Source organism: Sus scrofa, chromosome 2 (genome assembly GCF_000003025.6).
Source record: "Sus scrofa isolate TJ Tabasco breed Duroc chromosome 2, Sscrofa11.1, whole genome shotgun sequence".
NCBI classification, from domain to species: Eukaryota; Metazoa; Chordata; class Mammalia; order Artiodactyla; family Suidae; genus Sus; species Sus scrofa.
In genome coordinates this window covers 26470836-26495499 of record NC_010444.4, presented here as the reverse complement: position 1 = coordinate 26495499, position 24664 = coordinate 26470836, and the positions used below count along the sequence as shown (strand labels likewise).

The 24664-nt window shown below is 47.3% G+C and overlaps 2 protein-coding genes and 1 long non-coding RNA gene across 7 annotated transcripts in view; 2 read left to right on the top strand and 1 right to left on the bottom strand.

Moving 5' to 3' along the window:
* Positions 1 to 1836, top strand: part of CAT (catalase) — a 40218-nt gene extending 38382 nt beyond the window's left edge. Inside the window, exons 12-13 of one of the 2 annotated variants that reach the window (XM_021081498.1) lie at positions 440 to 523; positions 1112 to 1836. In XM_021081498.1, the coding sequence (XP_020937157.1) occupies positions 440 to 523; positions 1112 to 1177 (150 nt within the window). In that variant the 3' untranslated portion in view covers positions 1178 to 1836. 2 annotated transcript variants of the gene reach the window in all.
* ELF5 (E74 like ETS transcription factor 5) overlaps positions 8698 to 24664 on the bottom strand; it is a 42824-nt gene continuing 26857 nt past the window's right edge. For 3 of the 4 annotated variants that reach the window (XM_005660986.2, XM_005660987.3, XM_021077723.1), the window contains exons 3-7: positions 21757 to 21990; positions 17920 to 17970; positions 11994 to 12062; positions 10826 to 11021; positions 8698 to 10365 (exon numbers count right to left, since the gene is read on the bottom strand). In XM_005660986.2, coding sequence (XP_005661043.1) covers positions 10269 to 10365; positions 10826 to 11021; positions 11994 to 12062; positions 17920 to 17970; positions 21757 to 21990 — 647 coding nt within the window. In that variant the 3' untranslated portion in view covers positions 8698 to 10268. 4 annotated transcript variants of the gene reach the window in all.
* Positions 14969 to 24664, top strand: part of LOC106509379 — a 91432-nt gene continuing 81736 nt past the window's right edge. Inside the window, exon 1 of the long non-coding RNA XR_002341519.1 lies at positions 14969 to 15166. This is a non-coding gene — a long non-coding RNA (uncharacterized LOC106509379). The remainder of the gene's footprint in view (positions 15167 to 24664) is intronic.

Sequence of the window (24664 nt, the reverse complement as noted above, 5' to 3'; positions counted from 1 at the left end):
CAGGCAGTATCTGGGCGTGTTTCTTAATACAAATCACTAAAATTTGTTGAGTTACTCTGAGGTTGGCTCTTTATATGCCATCCGTACAGCTCACCTCATAAGGTGTTTTTCTCACAATACTCTTTGAGGTGGATTTAACGGTCTCATGTTTATGGAGGGTGGATATCGGACAGTATGAGACAGGTTGAATTATCTCACTTATTTTATGGGGAGTGGATATTGAAGCTCTGCTGAACGGCTTCTCCAAGGTCGCCCAGCCAAGATATGTCCGGGTTTTCTCCAGACCCTGCACGTCTTTACTCCATTGGTAAATCCTGTGGCTCTGTGTTCGGTGGAAGTGTCCTTCTGTACCTGTGGAGTGACCGCTGTGAAGCAGACCCTGGGGACTGGCCTAGGAGGGGGCTGGGGGGATGTTTACAATATTTTCATTTGGTTTCAGGTCAAGAACTTCAGTGACGTCCATCCGGACTATGGGGCCCGCATTCAGGCTCTTCTGGACAAATACAATGCTGAGAAACCAAAGGTGAGCCCTGAGCAGCTCAGCTGTGCCGGGGAAGGCATGTCTGGATCCGCACACTGGGCTTCCTGTTATGTTGATTCTCTTCAGGGACAACTCTTCCAATTCTTTTTTTTTTTTTTTTTTTTTTGTCTTTTTGCTATTTCTTGGGCCGCTCCCGCGGCATATGGAGGTTCCCAGGCTAGGGGTCCAATCGGAGCTGTAGCCACTGGCCTACACTAGAGCCACAGCAACGCGGGATCCGAGCCATGTCTGCAACCTACACCACAGCTCAGGGCAACTCCGGATCGTTAACCCACTGAGCAAGGGCAGGGACCCAACCCGCAACCTCATAGTTCCCAGTCAGATTCATTAACCACTGCACCACGACGGGAACTCCTCTTCCAATTCTTAAGCCACTGTTCAGAATCTCGTTTGAAACAGATAGAAAGAACACACACTCTTCATTTTAGCCCTGGGCAGGATAAGACAGTTTAAGGTGAACACATTTTGAATGGTTACTTTCATCGGAGCACAAATTAAAGCTAAGATAAATACCAAGTTGCTGCTGTCGAGTGAGTTAATTAACCTGCTGGTCTTGTTTTTTTGAAACAGAATGCAGTTCACACCTATGTGCAGGCTGGATCTCACTTGGCTGCAAGGGAGAAAGCTAACCTGTGAGGGTCGGGGGCCCTGATCCTGCACCAAGTTGCCGTCTGCCTCTGAAGCAAAACATGGAATTCACACACATACCCATTCGTCACTGGATGCAAGATTCTCCTGTGCTAGACATGCAAATGCAAGCTTCTGTCTGTAAAATGATAATCCAGGTTTCTGTAGCAAATAATGCAATAATGGCTTTGAATGCTACTTTCCTAGGGGTAAGTGAAGGTTAGGGCTGAACAGTCATTTAAAGGGAATGTGTATTTGCCTTTGACAGTTGATTATTCACTTAAAACAACCAGAGTGAAAATTTCTAGCAGATATATGATTTTATTTGATAAGAAAAAACCTTGGCAAAATGAATATCTTTACATTATCATCTCGTGAACTATTATATAAAAATATGGCCATAATTATATAAGAAGAAAAGATGAAAATAATCCACTCAGAAATTTTGATTTTTCCAAGTTCCATATAGGAAAAATATACCTAATGCTTTGGGGTCTTTTGAAAATAACTTCAGTACCATCATGACTTAATGTTTAATCCTGCTTGGAACTGATGAGATTTTTTAAAACTGGGAATTACATTTATGCTAATACAGCATTGATTTTTGCAACAGACTGATTTGTAATTGCTTACATTTTTACAATAAAATAATCTGCACTTAAAAATAGAAGACTGGTATTTGATTTATTTAGGCTCCATGTCTAACTTGGAATGTCTTAAGATACTTAATTTAAATATCCTATGTTACCAAATGCTTACCCTTAAAATTAAAAATGCCAACTTTGGGAGTTCCCGTTGTGGCACAGCGGGAATAAACCCAACTAGTATCCATGAGGATGTGGGTTCAATCTCTGGCTTTGCTCAGTGGGTCAGGGATCCAGCGTTACCGTGAGTTGTGGTGTAGGTCGCAGACGCAGCTCAGATCTAGCGTTGCTGTGGCTGTGGTGTAGGCTGGCAGCTGCAGCTCTGATTTGACCCCTAGTCTGGGAACTTCCATATGCTGCGGGTGTGGCCCTAAAAAGAGCAAAAAATCCAGCTTCACTAGTATGCGCTTTGCTTAAACCGATAGCCTTTAGGCACAGCCTCTGAGACACAGGGGACCAGACCGTTATTCTATTGGGAAAGCAGCACATTGTGCTGCTTTGAAAATTACTTGGAAAATTACTTGAAAATTACTTGGATCTCTTGTTCCTTAGCTTACTTCGTTATCTGATAATGAGTTTTAATTTTTAAAATTTTAGTTTTCAGTTTTTTCTTCCCAGTTTTACTGAGTTACAATTGACATACAGCACTGTATAGGTTTAAGGCATACAGTATAATGATTGAACTCACATCATGAAGTGTTATCACAGTGCGTTTAGTGAACATTCATCATCTCATACAGATACAGCATTAAAGAAACAGAAAATCATTTTCTGGAGTTCCCGCGGTGGCTCAGTGGTAACGAACCTGACTAGTACCTGTGAGGACGCAGGGTCAATCCCTGGCCTTGCTCAGTGGGTTAAGGATCCAGTGTTCTGTGAGCTGTGGTGTAGGTTGCATATGCAGCTCGGATCTTGTGTGGCTGTGGCTGTGGCTGTGGCTTAGGCTGGCGGCTACAGCTCTGATCAACTCCTAGCCTGGGAACCTCCATATCCCATGGGTGTGGCCCTAAAAAAAGACAAAAAGAAAAAAATTTTCTTCTTGTGATAAGATCTCTTAGCATTTCCTCCTAATGATTTTCATGTGTTATAACTTAAGAGCAGTGTTAATTATATTTATCATGTTGTACCTTCCATTTCTAGTACTTGTTTATCTTGTAACTACAAGTTTGGACCTTTTGACTGCCTTTCTCTAAGTCCCCTTCCCTCTGTCCCCCACCTGATAGTAACTACACATCTGATCTCTTTTTCTATGACTTTGATTATTGATGAAGTATACTATGCTCCTGTTACACAACCTAGTGATTCAGTATTTCAGTGCATTTCAAAATGATCATGACGATAAATCAGTTATGATATGTCCCCGTGCAAAGATATTACATAGTTACTGATTGTATTCCTCACACGGTACATCTCATACCTATGACTCATTTATTTTGCAACTGGGAATTTGTACATCTTAATTAATATCCCTCATCTATTCCCCCCCCCACCCTTTCCTGTGGCAACTTTGTTATGTTTGTTCATTTATTTTGTTTTATAGATGCCACATATAAGTGAAATCATACAGAATTTGTCTTTAACTTATTTTACTGAGCATAATACCCTTTAGGTCCATCCTACTTTGCAGATGGCAAGATTTCATTCTTTTTTATGGCTAATATTCCATTATATAGCACATCTTTTAAATCCATTCATCTATTGATGGGCACTTAGGCAGCACTTAAGTCAAAGGGCAAGGACATGTACTGTTACCCACGAAGCCTGTGTGTGTGTGTGTGTGTGTGTGTGAACATAGCCTAATTTCCTGTAGACTTCTCCTTCCATCAGTTCTTCAACACCACTAGAAACTTCACTGGTCATTGTCCTCTTCACGTCCTTACTTCCCTGCTTATTCTGGTTAGATTTCATAGTTCAAAATGATAACCGCTCCAGAACCCAGGCTCTCACTTTGTCACTTCTTACTCTGGAAATGTCTGGCTGGAGCAAAACACAGCCCCGCTGGCTGGGCTTGTAAAATTTGACAACAAACTCAAGTGGACCCTCAGCACTTCCTGGAAACCTATTTTTCCTTCCTCAGTAAACTCTCCCTCTGCTCCTATTCCATCAAGGACAGGGAAATTTCCCTTTTCTCCATCAAAATCCTCCCACCTGCCAGCATCAACATCCATGTGCTCTTCTTTCCTTCCTATTGACAGAGATGAGTTCTGTTCATATTGAGGCCTAGCCCCGCTACAAGCACTGGTCCAAGCCCTCCTGACTGTCCTGGAATTCTACCTGGTTCCTCTTAGCATGCAAATCTGCTGCTCAAATCCTCTCTTGATCTCATAGGCCTCTCTTATTATTGACCCCTTGAATCTGCTCCCCTTTATTGAAAAAAAACTTAAGAGAATTGCCTTTATTTGTGATCCACACTATTTTCTGTCCTTGCCAAGGTCATCAGTGACTTCCAGGCCACAAAAATCCAGTGGTCCCATTCAGCAATCCCACTTCTGGGTATATACCCCAAAGAAGTGGAAGCAGGGGCTTGAAGAGATAGGTGTACAATTCACAAGGGCCAAAAGGTGAAATTAATCTAAGTACCCATTGATGGATGAATGGATAAACAAAATGCACATCCAGACCATGGAATATTACTCAGCCTTAAAAAGGAAGGAAATTCTGGCCTATGCTACCACATGCATGAACCTTGAAGACATTATGCTAAGTGAAATAAGTCTGACACAGAGGACAAATATGGTATGAACCCATTTATATGAGGCACCTAGAATAATCAAATACGCAAAGACACATTAGAATGGTAGTTGCCAGGGGCTGAGGGAGGGGCAGGTGGAGCGTAATTATTTAATGGCTGTAAAGTTTCAGTTTCAGAAAATGAACAAGTTCTGGAGCTGGAGGGTAGCATGCAGAATTTCCTGGGCCAGGGATAGAACCAGCACCACAGCAGTAACCAGAGCCACGGGAATGACAATGCTGGAACCTTAAACTGCTGAGCCACCAGGGAACTCCCCTAACAGGTTTTTTTGAGATAGAATTCACAAACCATAAAATTTACCCACTTAAAAGTTACAATTCAGTGGTTTTTAGTGTGTGCACAGAGTTGTGCAATCAAGGCCACAATAAATTTTAGAACATTTCTGTCATCTGTAAAAAGACCTGGTACCCATTAGCAACCATTCACCATTGCCCCACCTTAATCCTGCCTGGCAAACCCTTGGCTGTCATGGATCTGTCTATAGAGTTGCCTACACTTCATATCTTATTTAAGTGGAATCATACAGTTGTTTTTTAAGACTGGCTTCTTTCACTTAGTATAATGTTATCAAGATTGTTATGTGTTATATCATGTGTCAGTACTTCATTTCCTTTTATTGCCAAATAATACTCCATTAAATGGATGAGCTATGTCTTTTTTTTTTTTAATCCATTCATCAGTTGACAGACAGTTGGCTTGTGTCCTCTTTTTGCCTATTATGAATAATGCCGCTCTGAACATTGGTGTACATGTTTTTGTGTGGTTATGCCTTTTCATTTCTCACATTCTTGCCTTCTTAAAAGGCATTGTCACTTATTTTCTGGTACACCACTGTCTAAAAGTCAACCTCTGGTATTTTATTTTATTTTATTTTGTCTTTTTATTTATTTATTTATTTATTTATTTTTGTCTTTTTGCCATTTCTTGGGCCGCTCCCACGGCACATAGAGGTTCCCAGGCTAGGGGTCGAATTGGAGCTGTAGCCACCGGCCTACGCCAGAGCCACAGCAACGCAGGGTCCGAGCCGCGTCTGCAACCTACACCACAGCTCACGGCAACGCCAGATCGTTAACCCACTGAGCAAGGGCAGGGACTGAACCCGCAACCTCATGGTTCCTAGTCGGATTCATTAACCACTGCGCCATGACGGGAACTCCTATTTATTATATTTTATTTTGTCTTTTTGCCTTTTCTAGGGCCGCTTCCCACAGCATATGGAGGTTCCCAGGCTAGGGGTCGAATCGGAGCTATAGCCACTGGCCTACGCCAGAGCCACAGCAATGCGGGATCCAAGCCGCGTCTGCGACCTACATCACAGCTCACGGCAATGCCGGATCCTTAACCCACTGAGCAAGGCCAGGGACCGAAACCCGCAACCTCATGGTTCCTAGTCGGATTTGTTAACCACTGCGACACGCCAGGAACTCCTATTTTTTAAAATGTTTTCTTTTTACAGTCACATCTGAAGCATATAGAAGTTCCTAGGCTAGGGATCGAATTGGAGCTGCAGCTGCCAGTCTACACCTCAGCCACAGCAATGTGGGTTCTGAGCCTCATCTTCGACCTACGCCACAGCTACACCTACACCAGCAACGCAGGATCCTTGACTCACTGCGCGAGGCCAGGGGTTGAACCCGCATCCTCACAGACACTGTTTTGGGTTCTTAACCTGCTGAGCCACCATGGAAACTCCTAACTTCTGGTATTTTAAAGTCTATTCCTTGCTCTTTTGAAAGAAGGGCTTATTCTGGGCTTACAGAAACATGGAAAGATCACTGTGTTCCTTTCAAATTCAATGTCAGAATTGCAGTTTCAAACACATTAATTTTATCCTTTTGTGGAGAATGGATCATATCTCTGCTACACAAATGAGTTTTAAAAACATCTTTGCACTTTCTTTTCCTTTCTTTTTTTCTTTGCCTCTTAGTTCATATCACTAAAAGGCAAAGGGCCAATTCCACTTTAAATGATCCAATAAGACAAATTGAAGGCTTTAAAATCCTTCTCAGAACTTTTAAAGATGTGAAAGGTTAGTAGAGGTGAATTCCAAACATCCTGCAGGCTTTTCAGTTTTTGAGAATTTTAATCAATCAATGGAAAATGCCATTGTCATTTATTTATATATTTATTTATTTATTTTCTTTTTAGGGCTGAACCCATGGCAAACAAAAGTTCCCAGGCTAGGGGTCGAATCAGAGCTATAGCTGCCAGCCTACACCACAGCCACAGCACACCAGATCCAAGCCGTGTCTGCAACCTACACCACAGCCCACGGCAATGCCAGATCCTTAACCCACTGAGCAAGGCCAGGGATCGAACCAGCATCCTCATGGATCCTAGTTGGGTTCCTTAACCACTGAGCCATGAAGGGAACTCCCATTGTGATCATTTTTTTACAAAGGAAATACTCTTCCCCTCATTGGACTATTTGATAAATGAATTTTGTATTATTTTTATTTTTGTTTTTTGCTTTGTTATTGTTTGCTTAAAGTGTGGTATTTTAAACTGTCCTTGTACCTTCTGCTCTTTAATGAATTGTTTGATGAAGCTATATGTTTAAGTAAAACTCACATTGGAAAGAGTATAGTGGGTTAAATGATGACCCCCAAAAGAATATGTTTATGTCCTAATCTCAGGAATCTGTGAAGATGACCTTATTTGGAAAAAAATGTTTTTGCAGGATCTTCAGATGGGATCATCCTGGTTAATCCAGATGGGCCCTAAACTCAAAGCTAACTGTGCTTCTCAGCAAAGGAAACCATTAAAAAAGAGAGAGAGAGAATCTACAGAATGGGAGAAAATAGTTTCAAACAATGCAACGGACAAGAACCTAATCTCTAAAATATACAAACAACTTATACAACTCAACAGCAAAAAAAAATCCAACAACCCAACCGAAAAATGGGCAAAAGACCTAAACAGACATTTCTCCAAAGAAGACATGCAGATGGACAACAAGCACATGAAAAAATGCTCAACATCACTGATTATTAGAGAAATGCAAATCAAAACTACTATGAGATAACACCTCGCACCTGTCAGAATGGCCATCATTAACAAGTCAACAGGAGTTCCCATCGTGGCTCAGTGGTTAATGAATCCGACTAGGAACTATGAGGTTGTGGGTTCGATCCCTGGTCTTGCTCAGTGGGTTAAGGACCTGGCATTGCCGTGAGCTGTGGCGTAGGCCGCAGACACGCCTCAGATCCCAAGTTGCTGTGGCTGTGGTGTAGGCCTGCGGCTACAGCTCCAATTGGACCACTAGCCTAGGAACTTCCATATGACCTGGGTATGGCCCTAAGAAGAAAAAAAAAAAAGAATGGATAAGCAATGAAGTCCTGCTGTATAGCACCAGGAATTATATCCAATCACTTGTGATAGAACATGATAGAAGATAATACGAGAAAAAGAATGTATATATATATATATATATATATATACACACACACACTGAAGCTATGTATGAATACATGAATGTATTTGCTGTACAGCAGAAATTGACAGGACACTGTAAATCAACTATAAAAAAATTGGCAATCTGAATTTGTCTGTAAATCTCTTTATTTTTACATAAGGCAACTAAGAGTTCCCATTGTGGTGCCGCAGAAACAAATCCGACTAGGAACCCTGAAGTTGCGGGTTCTATCCCTGGCCTCACTCAGCGGGTTAAGGATCCGGCATTGCCGTGAGCTGTGGTGTAGGTCTCGGACGCAGCTCGGACACAGCCACTGCTGTGGCTGTGGTGTAGGCCAGCAGCTGAAGCTCCAATTGGACCCCTAGCCTGGGAATCTCCACATGCTGTAGGTGCAGCCCTAAACAGACAAAAACAAAAACGGCAACTAATTCATAATAAGAAACAAAACAAAACCTCAAAATACAAGTAAAAAGAAATTGTGTGTGTGCATCAAACAAAAACATCTGTAAACCCCAGTGAACCATGAGTTCCGTCTTGTGAGGGGACTCCTGTCCTAGGGTGGAAAGGTTGTGGGGAGGATCGCTCCATATCCTTTTGGCATCTTTGGCCTCTCCAGGAATCTCCTAAATGCTCGGAACCAGAGGGTCACCAAGGGTTTTATAGGTGGTCAATGCTTTGCTGAGTCTGCCCGGCTGAACTGAACAATACAGAGACGGTGTAACATGTTAAATATTTTATTCACATTGTTTACAAACTGTATCCACCTGGAAAACACATGCATCCAAAAATAGATTATTTTACAGTCATTCACATTTTTTAAAAACACGTCACTTATGCCGTGAAACGCTAAGATGGAGGCCCCGGGTCTGCATTTGTTGGCTCAGCGCCGGGTCACGTGAAGCTTCCTGCTCTGGGGCACTTGGGGTCCTGGGCAGTTCACCTGGTCGAGGTCACTAGTGGCTCACCTACCTACCAGCAACTGATGAGAAAATGTCAGTGCAGACTTTCAACCATGAACATTCACTGGTATAAATCCACCATCACTATATTCGTCAAGGAAATATGTGTCTTAGAGCTTGCACGCACATCAGGTAGGAAGATACACCAAAAAGATTCATAATTTCATTGGCTGTTACCACGCTGTCAGGACATTCCCAGTTCTAGAAAGGTTTAGACCACAGACAGAATCCTCCGTGAATTACGATGTTCTGGGGTCGACAGCTTGAATCATAGACACAGCGGTGAATTGGAAATGGATGCAAGTATCTGTTGACTAACGCTTTGCATCTCTGATGCCCCCACCATAGGAAAAGAGGGGGGATAAACTCAGCAAGAATCAAGAACATGCCTGATTTCAAGTGTGTTCCTCCAGAAGGATGGCCACGGGTGTTTTGCTGAGGGGTTGAAACGACGTTCTGGTTAAGAAACTTACTATGAACATATATACTGAATCCCATTATGTACCAGCTTGATGGCGTAGCTCCTGTACTCAGTAAGAAACCTCCCTATGGAATTTGACTTTAATGATTTAAAATCTACAGTGTTTGTCTTACATCTCACCCCCTCTGACTACATTAACTACAAACTAATCACCTTTTTTTTTTTTTTTTTCTTTGTGAGGTGCTATTAAATATGTGAAAACTTCTGAGCCTTTGGAATGGGAGCCGGGGATAAGTCTCTGATGGTGGAACTGAATCCTGGAGTTCCCGTCGTGGCTCAGTGAAAACGAAACTGACTAGTATCCATGAGGACACAGGTTCGATCCCTGGCCTCACTCAGTGGGTTAAGGATCTGATGTTGCCACGAGCCGTGGTATAGGTTGCAGACGAGGCTCCGATCTGGCCTTTCAGTGGCTGTGGTGTAGGCCAAGGGGTACAGCTCTGATTTGACCCCTAGCCTGGGAACCTCCATATGCTGAGGGAGTGGCCCTGAAAAGACAAAAAACAAAAACAAAAAAGAACTTTTTCTCTGAGCAGCACCAATGGCACTGGCAATTGTGTTTCTGCAGCTCTTGATTAGGGAAGTCAAGTCTGATCAAGGTACCACCAAAGGTCACACCCTCCTTCCCTTGGCTAAAAAAAAAAAAAAGAATTTCTCCAGGGTTACTGCCATCACCCCCAAGGAGACAACAATGATTCTGAAGCCAAATGTAAGCTGAGATGGGGAGAAATTTTATCAGCATGTTTGCACATTAAAAAATAAAAACAAAACAACTTTCAAATGTCTATTGCAATCTGCTTGTTTTTTAAGAGACAGAAATCCAAAAAATGAGCTCGATGGCGGAGCAGATCATAGCTTGTCTTCCTGCCACCCGTGTGCATTTTTTCCAAATTTGTACACTAATCTTCGGTCGACCCGTTCCAAAATTCCTGTTTTGTAGTAGTACCTGTGAAAGACAGCAGAAGAGAAATGTGGGGAGGGTTTGCACCCCAGGGGAACAACAGAACGTAAACACTCTCCTCATTCCTCTCAGGTGACAAGGCGGGGTCCTCGGTTACCCCGGTATTTTCACGCCCTCTTATCAACTTACACTTAAACCTTTCCCAGACATCTTGAGGACTGAACCTTGCCACATTCAGTTCAAAGTGTGTGAGAGAGTGTGTGTGCGTGTGTGTGTGTCATGGCCTGGCTTCAGAGTGATCCCCGGGGGTGAACACTGCCTAGAAAGAAAAGGATGGCATGCCAATTTACAAACCCTAATCCCACCTGTAACTCAGAGCCAACGTGTTGTCTCATGATCTTTGGATTATCAAGTAAAATGCTGCAAAAACAGCTGAATTTCCTACAGCTGGCCATTTTACAAAGCTCTGTCTGATGGCTTGGGGCATTTTGGGCTGGTCACTTACCTCAGAGCTCTGCTCAACTTTTCATACGTCATCCTGTCATTTTTCTTCCTTTGTCCCCACATCTTTGCCAGGGCCTCGGATTTAACCACCCGAAAAATACCTTGTTCCCTATCTTCCCATTCCAGGATGCCACAGTTTTCTTCAGGAGATAGAAGCAGGTCTCGTACAAATTCCCATAGATGAGAACTTTGGAGGCCTTTTGAGAAAGGAAAAAAGGTGAGTTAAGATGGAAAAAAAAAAATAAAGAGTTGTACCACTTCTCATTAACCCATGAACATTGCTCCTTGCCGGCCTTTAGGACCCCACGCTTTGCCTGGAACCTTACTGAGCTGTGACGTGTCCTCTTTTACTGAAGCAATTACAAAACACATGCAGAGACACCATATTTACATCAGCCAGCAGAACTGGCTCTCAAACCTTCCTTGCCCTATGGAACCACCGACCAACTCCAATGGAATGAATGAGATGATGCAGAATGATGTTTTCATTCTTCTCGTTGACAGGCAGCATGGTTGTCCTGAGATCCCATAGCCACAACTGTCCGGCTGGACTAATTCGACAGTTGTGTTTCTCACAAAAAGCTGGTATTTCTCTTGTTCCACTATATTGTAGTGAAGACTGGCTCTGGGGTCTGACTGCCTGGGTTTGGGTCCTGAATTTACCTCTTCTAGCTCTGTAATCAAATCTTTCTAGTTATTTTCTCTCCCATAGAACAGGTTAATAAGAGTACCTACATCATAGCATGGGTTAGAGGATTATGATTTAATACATAGTAAGTGGTTAGAACCAAACCTAGCAGGCTTAACTCTGTACTGGGGCTATCTTAGTGCTGGGAAAACGAACAGAATAGTCAATTCCTAGGGGTTTTTTAAGTATCATCCTTGAGTACTTTAGTGAGAAGGAGCCGCAGTTGACCAGGAGAAGCAGATCCTTATTCAACATGGCGAGAAAATGTCTTTAATTCTCCTAATACCATTTCCCAGTGAAAAGAAATAAATTGGATTATGGTAACATTTATAAAAGTAATCATCAATTTCTCTGCTATGTCCCTGGGGAAATAACTGGTCCCACTCAAAACAGTGAGTTTCAAAGCTTATTAAAGTGGATCACTTTGGCTCATGAATGGTTTAAGGACATTAGCGAGGAAAGAGGGCACCTCTGCACTTACTTGTTCGACTATGATTGTGACAGTCTTGGCTTTTGATGCCACTTGTTTTCAAGCAACTGGAGTCAGCATCTGCAACAGATGATTTAGCTGTAGGAAGGAATCCAGAGGCCACATTCTGACCTAAAATCACACCAAATGAGCAACTTTTTTTTTTTTCTTGGTCTTTTTGCCTTTTCTAGGGCTGCTCCCTCAGCATATGGAGGTTCCCAGGCTAGGGGTCTAATTGCAGCTGTAGCTGCCAGCCTACGCCAGAGCCACTGCAACTCGGGATCCGAGCCGCGTCTTCGACCTACACTGCAGCTCACGGCAACACCAGAGCCTTAACCCACTGAGCGAGGTCAGTGATCGAACCCGCAACATCATGGTTCCTAGTTGGATTGGTCAACCACTGAGCCATGATGGGAACTCCCCAAATGAGCAACTATTAATTGAACTCCTTTGTGATAGGAGACAGCATGCCGGATGCTTTGGGATAATTAGAGATTTAAGGGGCATATGCATTTAACACTGGGGACCTACAGTGTGCCAGGCTCCACTATGACCTGGAGACAGAAAGCCAACAAGACAGATCTGGCTCCTGCTCACGTGGAGTTTAAGGACTACAGGGCAAGGAAAACTCGAGTGAAACACCAATCGCCCTTGTTGTGAGTGTTTTGGAGAAAGGAGATGTGAGAGAGAGAATAAGGCAGAGGAAAGCACTACTGTGGGGGGGTGGCCAGGGAGGGCCTCCTGGAGAGGAGACTGCGCACTGATGTCAGGAGGTGGGGGCATGTTCCGGGGGAAGGAGCAGCACATGCAAAAGCCAAGCTGGAGTGACTAGGACCAGACAGGCACAGGGGGCGCCCAGCATGGGGCTGGGTGGGTGAGATGCAGGGGCAGGTCATGGGGGCATGTGTAAGGATGGGATTTTATTCAAAGAGCAAAGCAAGGACTTAGGACTTTGACAAGACCCACATTTTTAAAAAAGCCCTCTGGCCAGTGTGTGGAGAACACACACGAAGGGCCATAGGTAAAAGCAAAGAGCGTAGAGCTTCTGAATAGCAGAAGGTGAGGAATGAATTCCATGCCCAGATAAATTAGAACTCATACTGTAAGTAACAGTTTGAGGAACCCGCACTGCCCCAAAGTGTGTCTGGTTAGGAAACAAGGAGTTCCTGCTGTTGTGCAACGGGATCAGCAGTGTCTTGGGAGTGCTGGGACCCAGGTTCAATCCTGGCTTCTGCTGCAGCTGCGGCTAGGATCTGATCTCTAGCCTGGGAACTCCATGTGCAGTGGGGGCAGCCCCAAAAAAGAAAAACGAAAGGAAAGAAAAAAAAAGAAAGAAAGAAAAGGTGGCACTGGGTCACCCCTCCCTGGCACCCACCCGCCATGCTCACTCAGCTCCAGCCACACTGGCCCCAGCTCTTTGGGAAACTCGCAGGCACATCCCGCCTCGAGTGCTCTTTCCTGATGTCCAAGGCTCCCAGCCTCGTCTCCATCTTTGCTCAAAGCCACCTTCTCAGTGAGCCCCTCTCTGAGCACTGGACCTGGAACTGCACACACTCTCCCACTCAACACTCCGTGTCCTAATTTATTTTTTGTTGTCCCATTTATCACCTTGGAACATGTTATGTATTTATTTACTTTGTTCACTGGCAGACTTTACCCACTAGAGGGCAGGATTTGTGTTTCCATGTGGCTCCCCCAGCACCAGCACGGTTCTAAGTACATAGCAGGTGCTCCCCAATGGCTGGGGTGCAGCCACCCTGCTGTTCTGCACTATGCTCACCACCGCTGCGGGATCATGTGGTGGGGCACTTTGCTGTAATGACTGAATGACATAATAAGTATGTTGCCTGTTGCCTAGGGCTGCTTGCCCCAGTGAGAGTGGGTCATGTCATTCCTTGGCTAAAATCCCAGTCTGCCCTGGGGCGTCCACACGAGGCCCTTCATACACAGACCTCTACCCAGTTCTCCAGGCTGATCGCTTGCCGCTCCCCAACTCCTCCCCTCCCTTTGGTCAGATAGCCCCAATGGACCTTGACTTTCTCCTGCCTCAGGGCCTTTGCACGGGCTCCCCACTCCCCACTTCCACCCAGCTGACACCCCTCTCACAAGACCTCTTCAGGAAGCCATCTCAGAACTTACCCCCTGGGTTAAAGCCTCTTCTCTGTCCCTAGCACCTGTGTGTTCCTCAGCCTCCTGCAAAGCCCTGGCTCATTTCTTGCTCACCTGTGCGAACAGCTAATGTTAATACAGCACTTACTAACTGCCATATGCTTGGTAAGGGTCTCCCACACAGTTTCTCATTTAATCCCTGCCACCACCCTGGGGGGGTATTATTGCTATTTCCATTTATGGAGGAGGAAACTGAAGCCCTGAGAGTTTAAGAATCTCGTCCAGGGTGGTGGAGGCAAGATTTGAACCTGAGCAGTTCCATTCCAAAGCAGACGTTGGCAGCTACCGTGTCAGCATGTCATTCCCAGCAGGTGTTCAATAGACATTTACTCAATAGAGTAATTAGAAGAGTTTGTTGCCTGTTTGCTACTGCCCAGTGCTCGCCCCAATCTCCCCCGCCCTTCTGACCTACGCCCCATTTTACAGATAAGAAAACAGAGGGGAGGAGCGGCTGCGTATCTCCCCGTAGGTCACACCCTCACGGGCACACGAGTGTTGAGCCACAGGATGCCCTCCGCAGCAGGCACTGGGGGCTCAGCACGAAACAGGGGTCCAAGTTTCTCCTCTCAGAGGACTTACGCCCAAGAGGGCAGGAACATGCAATGGACAAATGTGGATGGTTTCCGCTGGTGATAAATGCTGTGGAGGACAAGACAGCCTGCGGGGAGAATACGCTGCAATTGTACAAGAGCCACCAGAGAAGTTCTCAGACTGGGACCCCAGCAGGAGGGAGCGGGCCCTGGCTGGGTTTGGGGAGCACGATCCAGGTCACCCGCCTGCCTAATGGGAAGGTGGGGGGAGCTGAGATCTCACGCACCGAGTCTGAGGTCAGAGCCCCGGCTCTAAAGACCACAGTGCCTGGTTCACCGGAACAATCAGTGACGCGAGCGTGTGACGTCGACTTCCGGGGTCACTGAGGCCACGACTCCGCCCTTTCCCAGGTCGCAGTCGGGAATGGTCTTGGTGGGGAAAGACCGGCTCCTGACCACAGTGGCCAGACCACAGTGAACACTCAGGTGAGTTCAGCTGACTGTGGGGTTGCCAAGGGGGGAAGAGAGGTGACAGCAGGTGAGCAGGGCTGCCGGCTGGTGGGTCAAGACCGAGAGCTCTGCCCATCTCCCGATCTAAGGCCACGCTCCTGCTCGGCACGTCAGGTGCTGAGCAGACCTAGCTGTTGTTTTAATTTAATCTCTTAAGAAGAGAGAAAACAAAGGGGGGTAAAGATAAACAAAGGTGAATTAATTGTTCACCGGGGACTAGACAACAAAAATCACAGAAGTGCCCACAAGGCGAGAAGTGGGAGGACAAGCGTCACCCTTTTGATTTCTGTGATTTCTCCATATGCTTCGCGGGAAGATACCGGCTTGACGGGATGAACACGGTGGTGGGTCCGCATGAGGCGGGGTTATGGGGATGGTGGGAGTTCCTCCTGGTGGGTCTGCCCAGAGATAAATAATCTTATTCTGGAGTTCCTGTCGTGGCTTGGCAGAAACAAAGCTGACTAGCAGCCATGAGCACGTAGGTTCAAACCCTGGCCTCGCTCAGTGGGGTAAGGATCCGGCATTGCCATGAGCTGTGGTGTAGGTTACTGACATGGCTTGGATCTGGTGTTGCTGTGGCTGTGGTGTAGGCTGGCAGCGGTAGCTCTGATTCGACCCCTAGCCAGGGAACTTCCACATGCTGCAGGTGTAGCCCTTAAAAAAAATTAAAAATCCTGTTCCATCTGTTCTGAGTTCTCAGCAGTGGCTCTGAAGGCAGTGCTGGGTTGGTTAGATTGGAGGCCTTGCTCGGCTGGGAGTGGCTGTAGGGGTGGCCATGAGGTGGGGGGCAGTGGCTGAAGCCATCAGCACATGGCCATGCCGAAGAAGGTTTCTGACACAAACCTCCCCAGGTTTAGCCAGAGGCGGCAGTAGCAGCATCATGTACCCCTGTTCCCTCTGCAGAGGCCCGTGGTGTCCTGGGCAGCAGGCTTCCCTGTCCCCCTGCTATCTTGAACATGTCCCTGCAGTTGGGCTGGGCCTGGCGTGGGGCCAGTGGGGCCATGGCCCTGGCTCTCTGCCGTCTGGGGGATTTGGAGAAGTTTGGTGGCTGTGCAACTGGAGGCTGCTAACATGTGGCCAAAGGGTATACGTCATTGTTTGAAATCATGGTCAGCTGTCTTCCAGAAGTTGGCATGGAACCTGGAGTGGCAGTTTCTAAATCGAGCTTGTGGTCCTCATGACACTAGCAGTTGGCCGTAAAGCCTGCACCCCACCCAGGAGATGCCCCCTGCAGCAAAGCCAGGCCCGGGCTGTGTTCACTGGGAAGAGGGGGAAGGATGGGTGGAAGGAGAGATGACGTGAAGAAGAACTGGGGTGCATTGCCCGGGGCTGGTTCAGAGGGTTTCCTAGCTTGGCGGGCCTGGGCCCCTTCAGCAGGTACTAAGTTGAAAACCTCCTGTTCTCTGGATCATTGCGGAGCTGGGCCTAGACCGAGGAAAACTGAGTCTTACGTCTCAACTGAGAGGGCAGCAGAGTGAACAGAAGGGTCTGGGAGTGTGCGTACATGTGTGCCTGTGTGTATGCGTGTGCCTTTGTGTGCAACATGTGGGCATGTGGGGAAGAGCACAGCATCTAAGAGCATAGACTGAGTGAGTTGGAATCTCAGCTCTGCATTTACTTATAACTTGAGAGTTACAGCATCGCCTGTTTGCTCAGATGTGAATGGGGATAATATTAATACTGGTGAGGTTATTTTTTTATTTTTTACTTTTTTCTTTCTTTTTTTTTTTTTTTTTTTTTTTGCTTTTTAGGGCTGAACCCATGGCATGCAAAAGTTCCTGGGCTAGGCGTCAAATCGGAGCTGCAGCTGCAGCCTATACCACAGCACAGCAACACTGATCGGAGCTGCATCTGTGACCTATACTGCAGCTTGTGGCAATGCCTGATCCTTTCCTCACTGAGAGAAGCCAGGGATCGAACCCACATCCTCATGGATGCCAGTCAGTTTCTCAGCCTGCAGAGCCACAATGGGAACTCTGTACCTAGTGAGGTTATGATGAGGAGTAAATGAGTCAATGTATGTGGAATACTTGCTGCACTGCACTGAGCACATAGTAAGGGCTTCACAAACTGTAACGATAGCTATTGAGTCTTCATCGAAGATGTTGGATGGGAACAGTGCCCGATGCCCCAGGATGCCACTTACTCCTCGTTGACCAGGCCCCTGGCCAGGGCCTTTGCCTGGGTCTCAGTAATTAAGAATCATCATTACCACCTTTAAAAAACAAACCCACCAAGGTTCCCTTTCCTACATGTACTTCTCCATCTGCAGAAGTGAAACGGTGAGGGTTGATTTTCAGAATCAGCATGGCCATTTGAGATTCTCCATCACCGTGTAATTATAAACATGATCTGCTTAGTGAGCTCAGATTCTCTGTAGATATTATCAGCCACCAGGCCTCTAATGGTTAGTAATTATTATTATTATTGCTAATGGGTACCAGTTTTTGGAGTGTCTACACTGCTGGCACAGGCCAGGCCCTTGATATGCACTGTGACTTGAACTCTTCACGACCTAGCGAGGGGCCCATCATTTTATAGACACAGAAACTGAGTATGGGGGAGGATAACGAAGCCACAGACCCAAGCCCCATGCTCTGTCCAGCAGGATTCTCCCACCGTCTTCTCCTAGTCTGTGATTATTTTAGCTCAGCCTTTGAGTGTGGCTGAAACCATTCAGCCCACGTGCCTAGCAACAGCCTGGACACAGTTTAAACTTGGTTACTTACAGTCTTTGATGGCAGCCTTGGTCTCTTCAGCATCATTAAAAAAGGAGTAACCTGGGAAAGAAAGCGAAATCCACAAACCATGCCATCAAATCCTTGTTTCCCTGGCCAGGCTGGGAGGGGAGGAGCTGGGGAGAAGGGAAGTGACTGTCCCTCTTTAGGGTAGTTTTATTTCAGAAGGAACCTTGGAGGAGTTCCTGTTGTGGCTCAGCAGGTTAAGAACCCTACTAGTATCCATGAGGATGCGGGTTCAGTCCCTGGCCTCGCTCAGCAGATTAAGGATCTGGCGTTGCTGTGGCTGCGGCCAGTAGCCACAGCTCCAATTCAAACCATAGCCTGGAAACCTCCATAAACCGTGGGGGTGCAGCCCTAAAAAGACAAAAAAAAAAAAAAAAAAAAAGGAAAATTGGACACCATCTGGCCTGTATAGGACCCCTCAGAATTCATCCCGAGAGGTAAAATCTCCTTGTTTTTAAAGCCTCCCTGGAGAAAGCCTCAGGCCAGGCATCCCAGTAGCCTCTGGGCTTTCCTGAACAGGCACTGGGAGGAGTCCTGGCCTGGGCTCTGTGCTGCACTGAGTTACTGACACCTGCGTGGACCTCTCCAGTCTGCCCACTTGACCCTCTCTGGGCTCAAGTTCCTCACGGGCAACACGTGACAAAACCACAGCTGACCTCCCCTCTGGCTGTGATCTGGGATGTAACCTCTAATCCCTCGGGGCTGGAAGGTCTCTTCTGTGCTGGTCAAAGGCAGAAATGGACACAGGAGGCTGCGAGGACCGCAGAACCCAATACGAGGATTTAAAGGGACCCTGGGGAGTTCCTGTTGCGGCTCAGCAGTAATGAACCTGACTGGTATCCATGAGAATGCGGGCTCGATTCCTGGCCTTGCTTAGTGGACTAAGAATCCAGCGTTGCTGTGAGCTGTGGGGTAGGTCACAGATGCGGCTCAGATCCCAAGTTGCTGTGGCTGTGGTATAGGCTGGCAGCTGTAGCTCTAGATTCTAGCCTGCGAACTTCCGTATGCCACAGGTGCAGCCCTAAAAAGCTAAAATAAAAATTAAAATAAAATAAGATAAATAAAGGAGCCCTGGAGACTGTGGGGACCTTGGTTGTCTCCTCAGAAGAGTGAGGTGGGCTGGGGGCGAGTCACGAGTTTCAGATCATTTTTCACATAGCCGTACAGGCCAAAGGACCTCTGTTTTCTAACTTGGTGTCTGAAGTGAGGTCTTATCTCCATGTCCTGAGGGCACGGGGACAGGGCACACCTGTCACTGTTGCTTCCCAGGGCCAGTCTCTGATGGGCTCTGGTCAGCCACACCCTCAGTTCTCCTGTCTGAGAACGAGAGGTGGGGGGTGACCAGGGATCTTCCTCTCCTGTCGCTTGGGAGCCACCTCAGTCCTCCAGCCCTCTGGTGACCAGGGTCCCTTGTCCTTGGACCCTTAAATCCTACTGTTAAACCTGCTGAGCCAGACAGCGCTCCGAGCCCCAGAGCCCCCTTCACTCCTCTTCCTGCCCCAACTGGTTCTGTGTCCTTTTCTGCCAGAGCCCTAATCTTAGTCATCTAAGCCCTTGACTAGGTTAATAGCCAGTCTCACATATAATGGACATTTTTGAGAATGGAAGACAGGATAACGGGGAGACACCGTGTCCCAGGCAACTGGGGACGCTGGAAACTTCGGTCACACAGGTGCATTTCAATACGCTGTACATGTTCCTGCCTGAGGAACATTAAAGGAGGAGTCTGAGGCCGGAGCAAGTTGGGGGAGTAGATAGTCTTACTGCTCAGCACAGCAACGGCCCTGACCGAGTGTGCCTGAAATTCCACCCCTGGGTGGACCTTCTGACGTTCCTTAAGAACAGCGAGGGGGAAATTTATAGCCTGTTTTAAAAAAGTTGGCTTTTTACATTTTATTTTTTATTTTTTGCTTTTTAGGGTCACACCCGTGGCAGATGGAGGTTCCTAGGCTAGGGATCAAATTGGAGCTGCAGCTGCTGGCCTCACCACAGCCACAGCAATGTGGGTTCTGAGCCTCATCTTCGACCTATGCCACAGCTCACGGCAACACCAGATCCTTAACCCACTAAGCAAGGCCAGGGATCAAACCTGAATCCTTGTGGATACTAGTGAGGTCTTTATCTGCTGAGCCACAGCAGAAACTCCCCTTTTTTTGGGAGTGGGGGACAGGGGATAGATGTTTTCTGATGCAGCAGTTGCCAGGAAGGGAGGTGCCTGAGGTGGGAGATCCCAGCGCAGGAGCTGCTGGGGCCTGGAGACAAACGTGAGTGACTAGATGTTGGCCTGAGGTGTGTGGTGCCAAGTTGCATCCTCTCCTGGGATGGAATGCTTGTCTTCAGGGCCCTGGGACGCTCATGCAAGGCTCTTCCCTTGGGAGGGTTTCAAATGGAGTCCCCAGATCCTCCCTGAGCCCCTGTGGTTGGGTCAGACTTGCCTTCCTCCAGGGAAAGCTCACTCTCAGTGCAGGTCACTGCTCCTAACTCCAGGAGGGTCATTCCCACTGGCAATAATCAAGCAGAGACTGGACCATAATGGACAGCAGGTCTGTTTGTCCCTTTCTTGCCCCCAGGGGGCCATGGCTCCCAGGACAGAAGCCACGCATCGCCCGAGGGCCTCCATCCTTAGCTTTCCTGCCCCCAGGCCCTCAGGATCAGAGAGACCAAGGGGAGGGAAATTAATCCTAGAGCAGGAAGGTCCTCTGTGGGTTTCCACCCAAATAGGTACCCCTTCCACAGCACCCCATCAAGTAGAGGGCTATTAGACTGCTTGATTATCTCCAGTGATGGGGAGCTTCCTACCTCTGGTATCTTGTGAGGCAGTCTTTTAAAAAGAAGGTGCTAACTTTTAGAAAGGTCTTTCTTAAAACTGAGCGGAAGTTCCTTTATTTTTAAAAATAAGTTCCTTTATTTTTAAAAATTTCTGCCTCTTGGTCATGTTCGAGGTGACAAAAACAGTTGCCACTCACTGCATTGCATCCTTATCTGCTGTGCCAGCTAATGTTTCACGGAATTCTGTTGAGAAGCCTTGGGGATGTGTATCACCATAGAGATGAGACAGTGGAGGTTCAGAGAAGTTAAGCCACTTGCCAGAGGTCCTAGAGCTCAGAAGTATTCGAGCCACATTGAAACAAAGGTCTTTCTTATCTCACAGCCCTTGTTCTGTACTGACTTGCCATCAGTCAGCCCTGTATGCTATGTGAGCTTGGAGACGTCACTTAACCACTCGAGACCTCAGTTCCTTTATCTGTGATATGGGGGGTACAGGCTTATATATTCTCAAAAACCCTTTCTAGGTTTAAAAATTCCGTCCATCAACATTCTAGTCTTGCAGGGCATGTGGAGGCGTTCAGTTGTGCTATTGGCGCCACCTTGTGGCCATTTGATCCATGACCATTAGGACTCTGATAAAAGGGAATGGCAATTAGCGGGATTCCTCAGGAAATGCTGGAGGAAAAGGGTCTTTTTTTCTTCTTCTGCTTAGGGAAAGGTAAAGCAGAAGTCTCTTTTTATTCGTGCTTTATGGTTACCAATCTTTATGAACATAATATTTCATTGTATCAGCTTGGTTCCTGGACATGTTTTAGTTTTCTTTTTAAAAATGTACTCAACTTGCTTCCTTGTAACTCACTTCATTGTATATACCCTCCCCCATGCTAGCTTCTGAGTGTGGAAAGGTCTGGTTAGCAGGGAATTTGGGTTAACAGAGAGTTGCAGTTAATCGAACTTCACAATGTGAATCACACGGTGGGGAAGGCCCTCGGATGCCCTTTGGTCCCAATCCCAGGCCCCCTCCCCTCGAGGTCCAGCCCTCTAGATGCTGACCTTGTGAGCGAATGTTCTGGAGGATGAAGTACAGGTACTCTCCGCAGATGCCGGCCGCCTCGATGAACTCCTCCTGTGTCATGCTGCACAGCTGCAGGCCGCTGATGTTGAAATGGCAGAAGGAGATGCAGTTGGCGTCCAGCTTGTACTGGTCGCAGCAGAACTGGAGCCATTCCCAGACGTGGCGCTTCGTCCAGTACTCGGGGTGGACAGACGTCCAGTAGGGGTCACAGGCTGCACCGGGGAGAGACAAGAGAGGGATGAGGCCTCCGGAAGAGCTTTAGAAGTCCCCTGCAGGAGGCTCCGTTTTGTGAACATTCTCATCCTCTCTCCAATGTGGTGAATGAAGCAGCCTCTAGCCCTGGAGTGTTCTGCTGGGCTCCTGGCCTCCTTCTATCCTACAGCGTGAACCAGAGGGGATTGGATCGTACCAGTGAATCTACTGGCGGAGGAGGGAATGGCAGGGGCTTGGGAATTTCTTGAAAGGGGAGAACTAGGGGAGAAGGAAAGGAAAAGGCCCTTATGCATTTGGTCTCAGACAACATAGTGTCATGGTATGCAGAGCATAGACTTCCCGTCATGGCTCAGAGGTTAATGAATCTGACGAGCATCCATGAGGATGCAGGTTTGATCCCTGGCCTTACTCAGTGGGTTAAGGATCTGGCATTGCCGTGAGCTGTGGTGTAGGTCACAGACGTGGCTCAGATCCTGCGTTGCTGTGGCTGTGGTGTAGGCTGGCAGCTTCAGCTCTGATTTAACCCCTAGCCTGGGAACCTCCATATGCTGTGGGTGTGGCTCTAAAAAGCAAAACAAACAAACAAAAACAGAGAGAGAGAGAGCATAGACTTCAGAGCCTGACAGAATTGTGTTCAAATCCTGGCTCTGTTGCTTTCTAATTGGGCAATGTCTGTAGACATTTAAGCCTCAGTTTCCTCATCTGTAAAATGGGGATAATATGCTCCAGGGCTGTTCTGGAGTTTGGGGTTAGTGTTTATAGACTACATGGTGCATAGAAAATTATCACTCAACTCAATAGTTAATCGGTTCAATACCTGGCACCATTTGAAGCAGACCTGATTCCCCTGTTCTTATGGACAACTGGCCAACACTGGGTATTGGTTTGTGTCTCTGGCCATCTTGGGCTGATGAGGGCCTTAGGCATCAATGCCAGTGGGGTTCGTTAACCGCAGAGCTACTGCGGGAACTCCCTATAATTTTTTTCTTCTGTATTTTGTGTTCGAGGAGACATTTGTCTAGGTGCAAAGGGTCCTGGGTCCCAGCCAATCTCAGGTTTGTTTAAATTTAAGGATTTAAAAAAATTTTTTTTATTATAGGTGATTTACAATGTTTTGTCATCATTTTCTGTTATACAGCAAAGTGACCCAGTCATACATATATACATTCTTTTTCTCATATTAAGTTTTTAATCAGAACTCTATATGCATGTGGGTCAAAGAGTCGCTGTGTCCCCAGGATGGTGGAGACGGATGTTGTGGCCTTTACCGGCTGGATGAGGAGGGGCCTCCACCCACCTTGGGGGGCATCAGGGTCTCCTGGGGAAACCAGGCAGCCTGTGCTTCCACGAGCCGAGTCTGGCCTGAGTAGCCCAGGGCCCTCCACTTCCCTGGTATGCAGAGCAGAGATGTTTCTGAGCCTTGAAATTCTTCTGCCCTGGGTCCAGAGCTGAGCCCCACCGGAGAGGGCGATGGGGTGCTGCCCTCTGAGGACTCTCTTTCTTTCCATGGAAGGGCTGGCCGTGTCCCCAGGCCCTCCCCTCTCACGTCCACCACCGAGTTATTTTCTTTGGCTCTTGGAGGCAGCCGTGGCTGTGTTGTTTCTGGAGCCCAGCGGGGCTTTGTGGATTCGGAGAAGTGCCTGGCAGGAGTGGGCACCCACACAAGGAAGGTGTCGCGGGGGTGGCCTCCGTCCCTTGGGCTGGCTCTCCCCTCGGGGGCTCCCCACAGAGCGGGCTTTGTGTGCACCCTCTCCCCTGGAGGGAGGCCAGAGCCAGGGCTGGGAAAATTCTGTGAGGAGAATGGCTGTTCTCACACCACACGGAGGGTCATGAGCCAATATTGTGGGATGCCTTTTTCTTTTTTTTTCTGGCCAAGCCCCCATGGTCCCCGGGCAGGGATCAAACCCGTGCCTCAGCAGCAACCTGAGCAGCTGCAGTGAAAGTGCCAGATCCTTAACCTGCTACACCACTGCGAACTTCTCAGGTTGCCTCTTGGTGGTGGTGTGTTTCCAAGTTCCTCCGGGGGCTGGGGGTGGGGGGTGAGGACAGCCTGCTTCCTCCTCCTCACTCCGCCACCTCCCTCCCCAGCAGTGCCTCCAGCCTGCTCCCCAGGAGCTTCTGGTCATAGGATGGGGTCCCTATCTGCCTTCTTCTAACAATGCCTGCTTGTCCCCAAGACCACAGCTCACAGCCCCTCTCAGGGAGGCTTGCCTTCCAGGCACAGCAGCCCCCGCAGCCCCCAGGGGTCCTTCTGCCACTTGCCCCACCCACCAACTTGTTAATATTGAGGCTACCCATCCCACTACTTTAATTGCTTTTTTTCCAAATACTTGTTCAAGTATGTTCCTTGTATGCACAGGTCAGCATCTTTGGTCTGTCCAGAGATTTGGGTTTATTTCCTTTCCGAAAAATGAGGAAATCATATTATAAATCAAGCTATCTTGTTCTTGAATTGTCAACATAAAGCAGGTGGCCAGTGCTGTTCTAAATATGGGGACACAGGTGAGCCTGTGTGACTTCATAAAAGGCCTGATGTTCAGCATACACTCCAGACCCATGGTTCTGACATGGGGGTAAGGGGCAGGGACTAAATCCCCAGGGTGGACAGAGGGGCCACAGGTAACTGCAGCCACCTGAGAATGCCTGTGTATCTTCCACAGAGCTACCAGAGAG